Source organism: Dendrobates tinctorius, unplaced genomic scaffold (genome assembly GCF_039654945.1).
Source record: "Dendrobates tinctorius isolate UK_male_01 unplaced genomic scaffold, ASM3965494v1 ptg000162l, whole genome shotgun sequence".
Lineage (NCBI taxonomy): Eukaryota > Metazoa > Chordata > Amphibia > Anura > Dendrobatidae > Dendrobates > Dendrobates tinctorius.
Window position 1 is genome coordinate 14,250,333 of NW_027361829.1, and position 17,168 is coordinate 14,267,500.

At 42.4% G+C, this 17,168-nt stretch overlaps 1 protein-coding gene across 2 annotated transcripts in view; it reads right to left on the bottom strand.

Moving 5' to 3' along the window:
• The window catches only part of TNS3 (tensin 3), a 557,580-nt gene that overhangs the window by 108,909 nt on the left and 431,503 nt on the right, over positions 1 to 17,168 (bottom strand). For both annotated transcript variants that reach the window (XM_073549862.1, XM_073549863.1), the window contains exons 20-21: positions 16,314 to 16,437; positions 16,124 to 16,213 (exon numbers count right to left, since the gene is read on the bottom strand). In XM_073549862.1, the coding sequence (XP_073405963.1) occupies positions 16,124 to 16,213; positions 16,314 to 16,437 (214 nt within the window). The remainder of the gene's footprint in view (positions 1 to 16,123; positions 16,214 to 16,313; positions 16,438 to 17,168) is intronic.

The following is a 17,168-nucleotide window of genomic DNA, read 5'->3' on the forward strand; positions in this document are numbered from 1 at the left end:
ATAAGGGGTCAGTACAAATATCTCTCCGAGGATCTGTTTATACCAAGGAAGGTGACGGTCACAAGGGGGCATTCTCTGCATCTGGAGGAGAAAAGGTTTTTCCACCAACATAGAAGAGGATTCTTTACTGTTAGGGCAGTGAGAATCTGGAATTCCCTGCCTGAAGAGGTGGTGATGGTGAATTCAGTCGAGGGGTTCAAGAGAGGCCTGGATGTTTTCCTGGAGCGTAACAATATTGTATCTTACAGTTATTAGGTTCTTTAGAAGCACTAAGATCTGGGGATTTATTCTGACGGAATATAGGCTGAATTGGATGGACAAATGTCTTTTTTTGGCCTTGCCAACTATGTTACTCTGAGAAAAAAAAGAATGTTTTTGAATTTACCAAATGGCTGCAATGAAACAAAGAGTGAAACATTTAAAGGGGTCTGAATTCTTTCCGTACCCACTGTATATACATTCACACATATGGTACATGCTTATGGTTTCCTGAGGTATTCTGTCAATTGATGCTCACAATGATAGGGAAATTATTGCTTAGTAAACAGTCAGGGCCAATGACAGTCCAGAAACAAGGGCTGTCCACTTTTGGGCACATTTTTACTTAAATGCATGTATTTATGGCTAAAAATCATTTTTGCAATTGGGTTTAATTATAAACATTGCATCATTTGACTTCTATAGCCGATTTGTTGCACTGTCTATTGCTTGGCTGCAGAATGAGTAAATAGAGACAGTGAGATGGTTGTGTAAGAAGGACCGGGCCGGGGGAACCTCTTTTGCACCGGTCCGCAACTGTCAGGGCTGTCTCCTCTGTTGTCTGGGGGAAAGCTTAGAGACCCAGACCGACCTTTGCACTTGTTGGCAGGGGGCGTGGCTAGGATAAACAGGGGAGAGCACGTGTGGAAGCGTTCAGACTTGGTGGGAAGAGAAAGTGATCGGCAGAGAGAAAGAAGTGCTCCGTCCCCTGAGCACCAGGGCAGTGCAGGCCGGCATTGCCAGAGACTGTGATCGAGAACTGCCCCCTCGAAAGGCAAAGAGACAGAGACTCCGGGCCCGTAAGTGCCGCGCGCTTGCTGCCTAAAAAAGACCGGGTCCGCTATCGGGTACTGTACCCAGAAACCCCGGTCCATACCAGTCATGCCACCTTAAGCTCCGGACAGATGCTGAACTTTATTCCTCTGCCGACTCTGCTTTCCCGGAACCTGGAACCCATGACAGACAGCAAGGACTTGCCGTTCCCTCAAGACCCTGCTCATCCACATCTGGAGGACCACGCTGGACTCATCGCACGCTGATTGCTGTTGGCGCCATCTTACTGCTCGTGGACATTCCACTCTGGGAGACTCCTGGACCGCATAAGTTATAAGTTTAAGAACTATTTGTTGCTCTCCTTTTTACCTGCATCATACCCTTCTATTGCATACCTATACCCTGCCTTACCCCAATTTACCATACTTCTCCCTGCATGGAGTACAAATCTGTTCATAGTGAAAACTGTTAACCCTTGCTCTGCTTCCTGCATCCCGCAAGCTGCTCTAGCTCATAATTGTGATGGTCTGACAGGAGAGCTTCTAACTCTTATCTCTTTTTTCTCCCATCAGCTGATTTATGACCACATCACAGTTGAATGTCCAGGGAAGCAAAGTGCCTGAAAAGTAAACCAATGCAACAGAACCTTAACTACAAAGATGATTTTTTAGCCCAAAATACATGCATACAAGTTAAAGAGAAAATGACCCCAAAAATGGAGAACCCCTTTAAGGTATGATCCTAATGGTGGCCACAGACACCGGCTTCTATATTTACAATAAAATATTACCAGCACTATTATTTGCTGTTACATTTGTATGCAGGGCCGCATCATCCATGAACCAAGTTGAGAAGTGAGCTCAGGCGGCAGTCAGGAGGGGGCGGCAGCGCGGCGCCGCCCCCTGCAGTCAGATAAGTGCTATGCAACAGAGGCACAGGGAGAATTAGAACTCCCAGTCCCAGCCATGGGCATACTACCCACCGTGGGGCAGCTGCCCCCCAGAAGCAGGGGAGCACAGTGAAAGAAGTAGGACTTTGAGAGCGGCCGCCCGGCCAGACACAGCTGACAGGGGGCAGGCGGGACACTGCAAAGCAGGCTGAGACCCCTGGCGTTACTATGGCACCCAGAAGCGCGCTGGAGTTCAGACAGGGTTCAGAGGCTGTCATGTACAGCGTGCTATGTAAACACGCCTCTGAACGCTGTCTGAAGCCTCCAGGTGACCATGTGAAGCGAGAGAGCTGAGCGCAGGACAGGGGACCTCCGGGCACCTAGAGAGAAACCCTCACACCTTCCCTGAGGACCATGTTCCAGCACGAGCTCCTGGAGGAGACATTCTGGCAGAGCTGTGTGAGTACTACTACCTTGCTGCTGCTGCTGCAGAACATCTTCCAAGAGTCACTATGGTTAGCTCCAAACTATGCATCTAGTGAATCTATGATATCCTGGGATTTGTGGTCCACAGGCACGTCTACTTTTCCCTATTAATCCAGCTTTATATGCTGGGATTTCTAGTTCTCCCTCCAGCAGCTACAGCTTATTACTCTTTACCTAAAACCTGCTGGGGATTATAGTCCTACAACAGTAACTTGTGGACTGGTACAAATTGTTACTTTGCGTTGTTGCTGCAGAACATCTTGGCAAGGTTGCACTTTATGAGGTTTGCAACCTGTGTCTAGTTGACAAGTTTTTTATGACATGCTGGTAAATGTAGATGAGTGGCTGCTGCAGAACATCTTGGCCTCATGTAGTGTTTGATGTACTGGGACTTGTAGTCCCATAGAAGTTGAACAATTACAGTTTGTAGATAGAAATGATTCAGTAATATACCAAGTAGGACTATAAATAAGGGTATGTGCACACGTAGTTTTTTGGGTGTGCGGATTTTGGAGAGAAAACCGCAGGTAAATCCGCAGGACAAACGTCATGCGGTTTATCTGCGGTTTTGCCCTGCGGTTTTACACCTCATAATGGATGAGGTGTAAAACTGCAGCGTTTCTGCACTAAACAATTGACATGCTGCGGATTGTAAACCGCAGCAAAACCGCGCGGAAAAATCCGCAGCATGTGCACAGCGTTTTTTTTTCCATTGAAAATAAAGGTACTGCGTTTCCGCAGAGCCAAAACCGCTGCGGAAACGCAACAGATTTCACTACGTGTGCACATACCCTTAGGCCTGACCTCAACTCAACCTGATGTGCAGTGTGCAGAACATCTTGGCCAATATTGACATATTCAGCAAATATTCCCATAAGTTGAAGAGGTTGTACGAGTAGGTAAAGTTTTGGACTATTAGGACTATGCTCCATGTCCTCTGCTTAGTGATATGGTTTGGTTTGCAGGTGCAAGCTGCTGCAGAACATCTTGTGGCTATTTCTGAACTAAATCCTAATTTGTGATGCTAGATTTGATCAATAATTGAGCTAATATTAGGTCATGCAGGAGGCTTAAGGACCCCATCATCCATGGGATACCAGGTTCCCCATTCCCAGTGGCTGCACATATGAGGTCACCACATTAATGGGATTGTGAAAAGTTCTGCTTTGTTAGCGCCCTCTTGTCTATGGGCTGTGTCTGGTATTGCTGTTCAGTCATATATCTCTCTTTTAGGCTGTGTTCCCACGTTGTGTTTTTTAAGCGTTTCCGCAGCGCTTTTAGACAAGCGTTTCTGCTGCGGAAATGCTTAAGAAAAGCATCCAATGTAATATAATGGAAAACGCACATGTTGTGCTAATGGTGCGTTTTTTCCGCTGCGGAAAAGCTAAGCGGAAAAAAACGCAGCATGTTCAATAATTTTGCGGAAACGCACACGTTTCCGCATACATTCAATTGTATAGCAAAAACGCATAGGAAAACGCTTAACAAAAGCGTCAAAAGCGCTTACAATAGCGCTTCATAAAACGCATGTGTTTTCCTGGGAGGAGGGTGTGCGTTTCCGCTCAGGAATATTCTGCATGGAAAACGCTACGTGGGCACATAGCCTTAATGTGGAGTGACTATTTGGGAATTTAAAGGGGTCCCAAAGTTGCCCCCCCCCCGCACCACAGCTAATCAGTTTTATATTAATATTTACTAAGAAAATGTCATATAAAATATGTACATTGTTTTGAATAGCATTTATATACCTTTCACGTCCATTACATCAAAGAAGGTGACATTGACTGTGACACAAACGGCCAAAAATTGCTCTAGGCTGCTGCTGCTCCATTGACGGGGTTGCATTATGACCCACAAGGTATTGCAACTGTGACAATCAAGTTTAAAAAAAATCCAACTGGTTCTGATTCTTTGTGGCGGTACCTAGCGGGTCACAATGCGACCCCATTCACCTGCATTGTAGAAGCCGCTGTTTCATGGCCAAAGTCGACATATAGCCCCAGCTTAATGAAAAATGACTATTTTCACATCATGTGCGGTATATAGACTGTAGTGTATGATGTATACAGGTCATACACATCGTGTGTGGTATATAGAGTGTAGCGTATGGTGTATACAGGTCATACACATCGTGTGCGGTATACAGAATGGAGTGTATGGTGTATACAGGTCATACACATCGTGTGTGGTATATAAACTGTAGTGTATGGTGTATACAGGTCATACACATCGTGTGTGGTATATAGAGTGTAGCATATGGTGTATACAGGTCATACACATCGTGTGCGGTATATAAACTGTAGTGTATGATGTATACAGGTCATACACATCGTGTGTGGTATATAGAGTATAGCGTATGGTGTATACAGGTCATACACATCGTGTGCGGTATATAGAGTGGAGTGTATGGTGTATACAGGTCATACACATCGTGTGTGGTATATAAACTGTAGTGTATGGTGTATACAGGTCATACACATCATGTGTGGTATATAGAGTGTAGCATATGGTGTGTACAGGTCATACACATCGTGTGCGGTATATAGAGTGTAGCATATGGTGTATACAGGTCATACACATCGTGTGCGGTATATAGAGTGTAGCATATGGTGTATACAGGTCATACACATCGTGTGCGGTATATAGAGTGTAGCATATGGTGTATACAGGTCATACACATCGTGTGCGGTATATAGAGTGTAGCATATGGTGTATACAGGTCATACACATCGTGTGCGGTATATATACTGTAGTGTATGGTGTATACAGGTCATACACATCGTGTGCGTTATATAGAGTGTAGCATATGGTGTATACAGGTCATACACATCGTGTGCGGTATATAGACTGTAGTGTATGATGTATACAGGTCATACACATCGTGTGCGGTATATAGAGTGGAGTGTATGGTGTATACAGGTCATACACATCGTGTGCGGTATATAGACTGTAGTGTATGATGTATACAGGTCATACACATCGTGTGCGGTATATAGACTGGAGTGTATGGTGTATACAGGTCATACACATCGTGTGTGGTATATAAACTGCAGTGTATGGTGTATACAGGTCATACACATCGTGTGCGGTATATAGAGTGTAGCATATGGTGTGTACAGGTCATACACATCGTGTGCGGTATATAGAGTGTAGCATATGGTGTATACAGGTCATACACATCGTGTGTGGTATATAAACTGCAGTGTATGGTGTATACAGGTCATACACATCATATGCGGTATATAGAGTGTAGTGTATGGCGTATACAGGTCATACACATCATGTGTGGTATATAGACTGTAGTGTATGATGTATACAGGTCATACACCACACCACACCACTGAAACTGCCCTTACTAAGGTCACCAATGACCTCTTAACTGCCAAGAGCAAGCGACACTACTCTGTCCTCCTCCTCCTGGACCTGTCGGCTGCCTTTGACACAGTGGACCATTCCCTATTATTACAGACCCTCTCATCCCTCGGCATCACAGACTTGGCCCTCTCCTGGATCTCATCATACCTAACAGACCGGACATTCAGCGTCTCCCACTCACACACCACCTCCTCACCTCGCCCCCTATCTGTCGGAGTCCCACAAGGTTCAGTCCTAGGGCCCCTGCTGTTCTCTATTTACACCTTTGGCCTGGGACAGCTCATAGAATCTCATGGCTTTCAGTATCATCTTTATGCTGATGACACACAGATCTACATCTCTGGACCAGATATCACCTCCCTACTAACCAGAATCCCTCAATGTCTGTCCACTATTTCATCCTTCTTCTCCACTAGATATCTGAAACTCAACATGGACAAAACAGAATTCATCATCTTTCCCCCATCTCACGTGACCCCCCCTACGAACCTATCAATTACAGTAAATGACTGCCCACTCTCCCCAGTCCCACAAGCTCGCTGCCTCGGAGTAATCCTTGATGCTGATCTCTCCTTCAAACCACATATCCAAACCCTTTCCACTTCCTGCCGACTTCAACTCAAAAATATTTCACGCATCCGTTCATTCCTCACCCAAGAATCTGCAAAAACCCTAGTCCATGCCCTCATCATCTCTCGCCTTGACTACTGCAACCTCATGCTCTGCGGCCTCCCCTCAAACACTCTCGCACCCCTCCAATCTATTCTAAACTCTGCTGCCCGACTAATCCACCTGTCCCCCCGCTATTCCCCAGCTTCTCCCCTCTGTCAATCCCTTCACTGGCTCCCAATTGCCCAGAGACTCCATTACAAAACCCTAACCATGACATACAAAGCCATCCACAACTTGTCTCCTCCATACATCTGTGACCTCGTCTCCCGGTACTTTCCTGCATGCAACCTCCGATCCTCACAAGATCTCCTTCTCTACTCCCCTCTTATCTCCTCTTCCCACAATCGCATACAAGATTTCTCTCGCGCATCACCCCTACTCTGGAACTCTCTACCACAACATATCAGACTCTCACCTACCATCGAAACCTTCAAAAAGAGCCTGAAGACCCACCTCTTCCGACAAGCCTATAACCTGCAGTAACCACCGATCGACCAAACCGCTGCACGACCAGCTCTACCCTCGCCTACTGTATTATCACCCATCCCTTGAAGATTGTGAGCCCTCGCGGGCAGGGTCCTCTCTCCTCCTGTACCAGTTATGACTTGTATTGTTTAAGATTATTGTACTTGTTTTTATGTATACCCCCCTCACATGTAAAGCGCCATGGAATAAATGGCGCTATAACAATAAATAATAATAATAATAATAATAATACACATCGTGTGCGGTATATAGACTGTAGTGTATGGTGTATACAGGTCATACACATCGTGTGTGGTATATAGAGTGTAGCATATGGTGTGTACAGGTCATACACATCGTGTGCGGTATATAGAGTGTAGCATATGGTGTATACAGGTCATACACATCGTGTGCGGTATATAGAGTGTAGCATATGGTGTATACAGGTCATACACATCGTGTGCGGTATATAGAGTGTAGCATATGGTGTATACAGGTCATACACATCGTGTGCAGTATATAGAGTGTAGCATATGGTGTATACAGGTCATACACATCGTGTGCGGTATATATACTGTAGTGTATGGTGTATACAGGTCATACACATCGTGTGCGGTATATAGAGTGTAGCATATGGTGTATACAGGTCATACACATCGTGTGCGGTATATATACTGTAGTGTATGGTTTATACATGTCATACACATCGTGTGCGGTATATAGACTGTAGTGTATGATGTATACAGGTCATACACATCGTGTGCGGTATATAGAGTGGAGTGTATGGTGTATACAGGTCATACACATCGTGTGCGGTATATAGACTGTAGTGTATGATGTATACAGGTCATACACATCGTGTGCGGTATGTAGACTGGAGTGTATGGTGTATACAGGTCATACACATCGTGTGTGGTATATAAACTGCAGTGTATGGTGTATACAGGTCATACACATCGTGTGTGGTATATAGACTGTAGTGTATGGTGTATACAGGTCATACACATCATGTGTGGTATATAGACTGTAGTGTATGGTGTATACAGGTCATACACATCGTGTGTGGTATATAGAGTGGAGTGTATGGTGTATACAGGTCATACACATCGTGTGCGGTATATAGAGTGGAGTGTATGGTGTATACAGGTCATACACATCGTGTGCGGTATATAGACTGTAGTGTATGATGTATACAGGTCATACACATCGTGTGCGGTATGTAGACTGGAGTGTATGGTGTATACAGGTCATACACATCGTGTGTGGTATATAAACTGCAGTGTATGGTGTATACAGGTCATACACATCGTGTGTGGTATATAGATTGTAGTGTATGGTGTATACAGGTCATACACATCATGTGTGGTATATAGACTGTAGTGTATGGTGTATACAGGTCATACACATCGTGTGCGGTATATAGAGTGTAGCATATGATGTATACAGGTCATACACATCGTGTGTGGTATATAGAGTGTAGCGTATGGTGTATACAGGTCATACACATCGTGTGCGGTATATATACTGTAGTGTATGGTGTATACAGGTCATACACATCGTGTGCGGTATATAGAGTGTAGCATATGGTGTGTACAGGTCATACACATCGTGTGCGGTATATAGAGTGTAGCATATGGTGTATACAGGTCATACACATCGTGTGTGGTATATAAACTGCAGTGTATGGTGTATACAGGTCATACACATCATATGCGGTATATAGAGTGTAGTGTATGGCGTATACAGGTCATACACATCGTGTGTGGTATATAGACTGTAGTGTATGATGTATACAGGTCATACACATCGTGTGCGGTATATAGACTGTAGTCTATGGTGTATACAGGTCATACACATCGTGTGTGGTATATAGAGTGTAGCATATGGTGTGTACAGGTCATACACATCGTGTGCGGTATATAGAGTGTAGCATATGGTGTATACAGGTCATACACATCGTGTGCGGTATATAGAGTGTAGCATATGGTGTATACAGGTCATACACATCGTGTGCGGTATATAGAGTGTAGCATATGGTGTATACAGGTCATACACATCGTGTGCAGTATATAGAGTGTAGCATATGGTGTATACAGGTCATACACATCGTGTGCGGTATATATACTGTAGTGTATGGTGTATACAGGTCATACACATCGTGTGCGGTATATAGAGTGTAGCATATGGTGTATACAGGTCATACACATCGTGTGCGGTATATATACTGTAGTGTATGGTTTATACATGTCATACACATCGTGTGCGGTATATAGACTGTAGTGTATGATGTATACAGGTCATACACATCGTGTGCGGTATATAGAGTGGAGTGTATGGTGTATACAGGTCATACACATCGTGTGCGGTATATAGACTGTAGTGTATGATGTATACAGGTCATACACATCGTGTGCGGTATGTAGACTGGAGTGTATGGTGTATACAGGTCATACACATCGTGTGTGGTATATAAACTGCAGTGTATGGTGTATACAGGTCATACACATCGTGTGTGGTATATAGACTGTAGTGTATGGTGTATACAGGTCATACACATCATGTGTGGTATATAGACTGTAGTGTATGGTGTATACAGGTCATACACATCGTGTGTGGTATATAGAGTGGAGTGTATGGTGTATACAGGTCATACACATCGTGTGCGGTATATAGAGTGGAGTGTATGGTGTATACAGGTCATACACATCGTGTGCGGTATATAGACTGTAGTGTATGATGTATACAGGTCATACACATCGTGTGCGGTATGTAGACTGGAGTGTATGGTGTATACAGGTCATACACATCGTGTGTGGTATATAAACTGCAGTGTATGGTGTATACAGGTCATACACATCGTGTGTGGTATATAGATTGTAGTGTATGGTGTATACAGGTCATACACATCATGTGTGGTATATAGACTGTAGTGTATGGTGTATACAGGTCATACACATCGTGTGCGGTATATAGAGTGTAGCATATGATGTATACAGGTCATACACATCGTGTGTGGTATATAGAGTGTAGCGTATGGTGTATACAGGTCATACACATCGTGTGCGGTATATATACTGTAGTGTATGGTGTATACAGGTCATACACATCGTGTGCGGTATATAGAGTGTAACATATGGTGTATACAGGTCATACACATCGTGTGCGGTATATATACTGTAGTGTATGGTTTATACATGTCATACACATTGTGTGCGGTATATAGACTGTAGTGTATGATGTATACAGGTCATACACATCGTGTGCGGTATATAGAGTGGAGTGTATGGTGTATACAGGTCATACACATCGTGTGCGGTATATAGACTGTAGTGTATGATGTATACAGGTCATACACATCGTGTGCGGTATGTAGACTGGAGTGTATGGTGTATACAGGTCATACACATCGTGTGTGGTATATAAACTGCAGTGTATGGTGTATACAGGTCATACACATCGTGTGTGGTATATAGACTGTAGTATATGGTGTATACAGGTCATACACATCGTGTGTGGTATATAGACTGTAGTGTATGGTGTATACAGGTCATACACATCATATGCGGTATATAGAGTGTAGTGTATGGCGTATACAGGTCATACACATCGTGTGTGGTATATAGACTGTAGTGTATGATGTATACAGGTCATACACATCGTGTGTGGTATATAGACTGTAGTATATGGTGTATACAGGTCATACACATCATATGCGGTATATAGAGTGTAGTGTATGGCGTATACAGGTCATACACATCGTGTGTGGTATATAGACTGTAGTGTATGATGTATACAGGTCATACACATCGTGTGCGGTATATAGAGTGTAGTGTATGGTGTATACAGGTCATACACATCGTGTGTGGTATATAGACTGTAGTGTATGATGTATACAGGTCATACACATCGTGTGCGGTATATAGACTGGAGTGTATGGTGTATACAGGTCATACACATCGTGTGCGGTATATAGAGTGTAGTGTATGGCGTATACAGGTCATACACATTGTGTGTGGTATATAGACCCCTCTTCTGGATTCTTCTGTGTGGTTCTTGTATGTGTGGTGATGGCGCTGATATCCTTGTGTTCAGACATCTTTTCTCTATTTCTCTAAATTAAAATGTCCACTATTGTACAAATTTTTACAGGATAGACATGAATCTGTATGAACCAAATTAATTACTAACAATTTTAAAAATTTACTGGGGGGGGGGCGTCGTTGTGCAGTTCGCCTCAGGCGGCAGAGAGGCTAGGTTCACCCCTGTTTGTATGTAGTATAACACATAGAGATCTGAATATTGTTTTCTTACTTCACAAGTTTTAATCTCTAGACAGTAATTCCTTGGCTAGAGGTCATCTATAAAGCCTGCTGGCTATAGGGAGGACTACTCCTTCCTGGAATGTGGTCAGCTGTTAGGGCATCTCTACAGTTGCCTGGGTGAAAGGACGTCTGGACTTCTGGCCCTCCCCATGACAAATAAAGCTTCTTTGTAGCAGCTGTTGAGCACAGTGTCCTTCAGCTGTATGGCTTTTTGTTACAATACACTATTACACATGGAAACTGTATTGCTAGAAAAGAAAAGTCAAGTTCAAGGGTATTCCCCAGATAAAAGCACTGTTTAAGACAGTAATGTGCTAGATTACAAACTTTCTAAAGTACAAAGCTTTAACATACAAAAGCAAAATAAACCAATTCTATCACCAGCATTTTTGCACCGTAGTCTTCTATCCAACAATGGAGAGATGGATAAACTGTATATAAAATACTGTGAGGATCAAAGCAATTCCTGGATACTCCACATCATTTCGGAGTACAGTTAATATTTCACAATCAGCAGAGACATTTCATAGCCATCAGAGCCTGGTTCAAGGAAACAGCCCACAGACACACACATCCATCACAGACATTTCACATTCAGCAGGAATGCAATCCCCAAGACAGCGTGAAGGAAGTGCAAGGACGCAAACCTACCAAATGATGCAGACATGTCATGTGCAGATCAGCAGACCACAGATTTCCAGGAAAGAATTCAGCAAATCTTACTTTCCCTCAACAATAAAAGTCACAGGAGTCCTAAAGCTCAATAAGCGGCTGTGCAGGCAGAAAAGGCTCCTGCTGATGATCTGTTCCACTTCATAGTCAAGTTTCTTGGATTTCCTCCTCCCACTGACTGTTTGGAAACAAACATACTAGCAAAGGATATTCATCTAATCAGCTATTAAAAGGGCGAGGGTAGTACAAGCTTCTCTCTAATAAAGTCAGAGTTAAGCCCAGCAGAGGAGTTTACACCAGTCAGCCGGAAAAGAATTCAGCAATTGTGTAGAGCTGCTGTATGCGGTCATGGCCAGCCGGAGAGCTCCCTACTCGCACTCTACCAGAACTCCGCCTCAATCCCTTTTTCTCATCTCACAGCCTTGCTCCCCAACCAGCTCAGATACACACAGCACATTGGTAAATGCTGAATGGGAGCATGAGAAACAATGTGAGGACTGTGCTGTGGGGCAAAGGCCACATCCTTCATCTGAATTCAGAAGATGATAGCAATGCACCCAACGATACATATGTGCATGGTCTGGTCTGTTCTGCTGAGCGCAGTGGGGCACAACATAGAGGTGACAATGTCCTTATAATAAATCATTATAGCAAAGATTTATCAAATATTGCTTAGATATCATCCTGACATATTGTTATACTGTCAGATAATAAAATAAATACAGTCATTTAACGCACAAGGTCATTTATGGCGTATAATGAAAAAAATCTTATAAACATGTAATGTCCCCATTACAACTAATACAATCACAGCCCTAAATCCATTTAGTGAGCAAGTTAAATAAGGTTTCTTACTAAGGTGACTACTTTTATTAGGATTGAGGGGGAAAGGATCAAAAGGAGCTGTCATCCAAGAATAGAAAACCTGTGCCACATCTGTCCACAGGTTATGTGTAGTATTGCAAATGTGCCCCATTTATGTCAGTGAAGGCGCGCCTGAAGAAAGCCATGCATCTTTATTCTTAGATAACCCCGTTAATTTAAAAATAGTGTATGTAGTATGTTACAAAGGATAACTCCCATCATAAAAGAGTTGTGGTCATCTTACTACATTGTGGGGTCATACTAGATTGTTAAAGGCCATAGAGTAAGGTTCTGAGGGCCACATATGGTCTTCAGTTGACCCCCACTACAAATACTACATTTGTTGCAATAGTAACACACTATAAAAATATAGAGTTCAGCCATAACTAATCCCATTATAAAGCTGGCCGCACTATAATGTAGCAATCCAATATTATGGTCATACTAATAAGCTGAACATTAGGATGCCTTACCAAGCTAATGCTGCGCATCTTGTGCAATTTACAACTATAGACGATTTAGTCAAAATAAAACCAGGAACAAGTCAGGGGGCCATTATCTAAGTAGTTAACGCCCAGGAAAACACTTGGTGGCGTCTGACAATACATTTCCTCCATGGATTGTTCTTTTGTCAACTTTAGGGAAGCAAAGTAGCAAAAAGGATGTGCCGGGGAAATGGAGAGACTTCTGTTTGTAAGGCAGAAATATATTTATAAGGTCCGTTAAATGTATAGAACAAGGGAAAAGAAACCTAGCACCAGTTCAAGCACATAGCCTGTACTGAAAGGGTCAGGGTAATAAGTACAGAAGTAGCAATAATGAGGGCGGCCCATTGCAGTCACTACATGCATTAGGGAAGGAAAACCCATTAGATAATGAAGTTGTGCAGGAACTTATAGGGGCATTCGGAAGCCACTGGTAACAAAATGAATGGAAACTGACAGGAGAAAATAAATTGGAAAGCAACATTATTTCTTGTATATACTACTTGGTTAATGATCCACACACCACATCTCTGAGATACAACTTCCCAAGATGTGTAGCAGTGATATCATATCACTACTAGCTGAGATGTTGTATGCCGCATTGCTATTCTGGTAGTGAGGCAGATTGTGGATTCTGCTCCAAAATTCGCATTGAATCTGATGAAATGTAACTTCTGATGCACAACCAAAGGATTTTACAGTTTGCATGTTCTAGAACATTTCAAATAAATTTTGTCTGTGCCATGGAAGGAAATCACCCAGTAGAAAAGCATGTCCATTTTTCTAGAAGATTCCTCACTGAGAAACTCCAGATTTGTCCAGCCAGATATCCATGGGACTACTGTAATCCTCACATGGGTTTGGGACACATTATTAGCAACACTAGGGCAACAATCAGAGTACTGGATTTGGGCCATGGAACCTCTTATAAATACACACAGGCCAATCTGCGGTGTGTGAACATACGGCTTGCAGGGGAATGTGCATATATTTATTATTTGGATGACTAATCATGCAAACAGCCTGTATGAAACTATTCTGTAAACTATTCATGCAGACAGCTTATATGTGAACGGCTTCTTGTATATTAATATTACATTTAGGATATTGAGCTTTATATTTCTACAACATTATTTCTTGTAATGTATTGGATGTGATGTTAATGTATGGAAAGCTACTCAAGACCAAGATCCCATATACACATGGAATGGCCATGGAAAGCTGCCAGGCTCACAATTAAACACATACCCATATATTAGCCCACAGTTTCCACCAGTTTTGAACGTAAACCAAGTCCCAAAAAGTCAACAAGTTTGCATGTATTTGTAAAGTTTAGCATAGTGTGCAGTAAATAACTTTTAGGCAGATATTTGGAACAAATTTGCACCTGCTTATAAAGAAGTGTAGATTTAATTTCCTGACCTTAGGACAGTCTGAAAGTGCATCAAAAAGTATGAAAGGGGTTATTCAGGACTTTTCGGCTTTTTTTTCTTATGGGGTTAAAAAGTTACCGGCAGATAGTTGCTAACTACATACGTGATCTGTTCTGCCCTGCGATGATCTCATCCAGCACAGAGTAGTTGTGGATCGCCCCTGCTGGTGATTCTCCTGCTTCCTGTGACAGTCTTGTCGACAGAGTCGCTCCTTTTTTTCCACTCCGCTCTGTTGACGGGGCGTCACTCTCTACATCATGCTGATTGACAGTCGGCTCCTCGCTGCCTAACTGTGGAAGCAGTTTGTCAATCAACATGAGGTCGGCAGTAATGCCCCATCAACAGCGCTCAATGAAAGAGAAAGGGCTGGTCTGTTGATGTGAGGTCAGAGGAAGCAGGAGAATCGCTGCCAATGCCAGAAAAGATCGTTAGAGGGCCTGGATAACTCGTATAAGTGTCATGTGTTGTTAATACACTTGTAGTCACCTAATCCAATTATCTTTTTTATTTTTTTTAGACTGGTGTAATAAATCTGCCCCACTGTACTTTGAATTTTAGCATATACAAAACTGTGAATATACTGTACTTAGTGGAGCGCTGTCAATAGATTCAGAGAGGGTTTAGACAAACAACCTATCGTCCAGTTTTACTTATACAAAAATACATGTAGTTTACCTGCAAGAACAGAAATTTAAAGAAATATTTAACTTTAATGTCCATGTGTCACCAGAACATATTTAATTAACTTAAAACAATAATCATTAAAAAAAAAAAAAAAAAAGTCAGAGGCTGCCCCTCCAACCCTGGCACACTTTGTAGTTCAGGGAGCTGCTCATCATTAGAGATATGGTTTTCTTGGCAGTATCACCGACAGACTGGAAAGAAATTTCTCCAAATGAAATTGAGTGATACTGGAATTGTATAAAAATCTGAATTCTCAAAAATACGGATTTTTCACAATTCACAGTGCATGTATTCAGCAAACGGGCAGGCAGCTGTGGCCACCATATTGCTGAATTGCAGAGAGCCAAGCAAAATGTCTAAAGAAAAAAATAATAATACCCCACAGCTCACTTCTCACCTCTCCAGTCAGCCACAGTGCTACAGCTTTTTCCCATCTCCTAATGCAGGTATCCACTTCAGCCCTCTACACCCCAGGTTCTGGCTTCAGGCCTCAGATTTACGTCACAATCAAGGCCTGGTAGAGCCACAAGCTGCGGCCTGAATTGTAGAGGCTGAAGAAATACACTAGACAAGAATAGAGGAAGTAAAAAAGAGGTGTTGAGGACCGGATGGGCAGGCCAATAGGATGGTGAGACGGGTGAGCACATTTTGGCAACTTGGAACCTTGCCAGATCCGCTGATCTCTAGTATTGTTATTCTGCACTTTGTCACCTTTATACTATTCCAATGTATTAGCTTTCTTACCATGCCCTGCTGCGTACATATCTGAAGGACTGTAGAACTGAAGCTTTGTCTCCTGAATCGTCGTCTGAGAATACTTTGGGGGAGTGCGCACTGAAACATAAGAACAAAGAGTACATTACTTTTCACAGCTATAGACTCCTTGGAAGTAATTTCAGCATGTATTAATGAACCGTAGACACGTTATGCTCACCATAAGGGGTTTCTGGTGAAATAGGGAAAGCTGGTGTAGGTGGTACAACTTCACTACCAATTTTTGAACCATTCAAAATGCCATCTAATTCATCAACATCCCCCTGGTAGCTGGAAAAGGTCTCCTATAGAAAAAAAAAAGTAAAATTAACATTTCTGGAGTGCCGCCAGTTTTCTTCTTTTGACTTGCTACACTTACTAGCCTGGATGAGCACCCATTCTCTGCATGTGTTCTGGCTCAACTAGTTTGGACTCATAGATCGATTTCGTTGCAGCTCCAAGACTCCCCTCCTAGGTAAAATTAATATTAGCTCCCCTAAAGTCTCATTTTGCATTAATGTCCACATGTTTGTTTTTTTTTAATTGTCACACTCCAGGAGCAATCATTTTTTTTTCTGTAGATGTAGCTTTAGGAGGGCTTTTTTTTTGGAGACAAGAATTGCAATTGTCAGTAGCAACATTTTGCGGTACATAAAATCTAATACCTGACTTTTAGCAATCCTTTATGAGAAGTAATAGAAAAAAAAATCTGTCTTTTTTTATATTTTAAAATATTACACTTTTCTTTTGCTGCACAAATAACAATTAACTTACTTCTGAGGGTCAGCACGATTAAGCTGATACCAAATTGATATAGTTTTATTTATGATTTATTACTTTAATAAAATTAATACTCTGAAAAAAAATTGTTTGTTTTTGTGTCACCATATTCTGAGAGTCGCAAGTTTAACATTTTTCCAGCAGTGGAGCTGTATGAGGTCTTAATTTTTAGTGAAGAGATGTAATTTTCACTGGTGCCATTTTGGGGACTTTTTGGTCACTTTTTGGGTGGTGGAATTAACAAACATCAGTAATT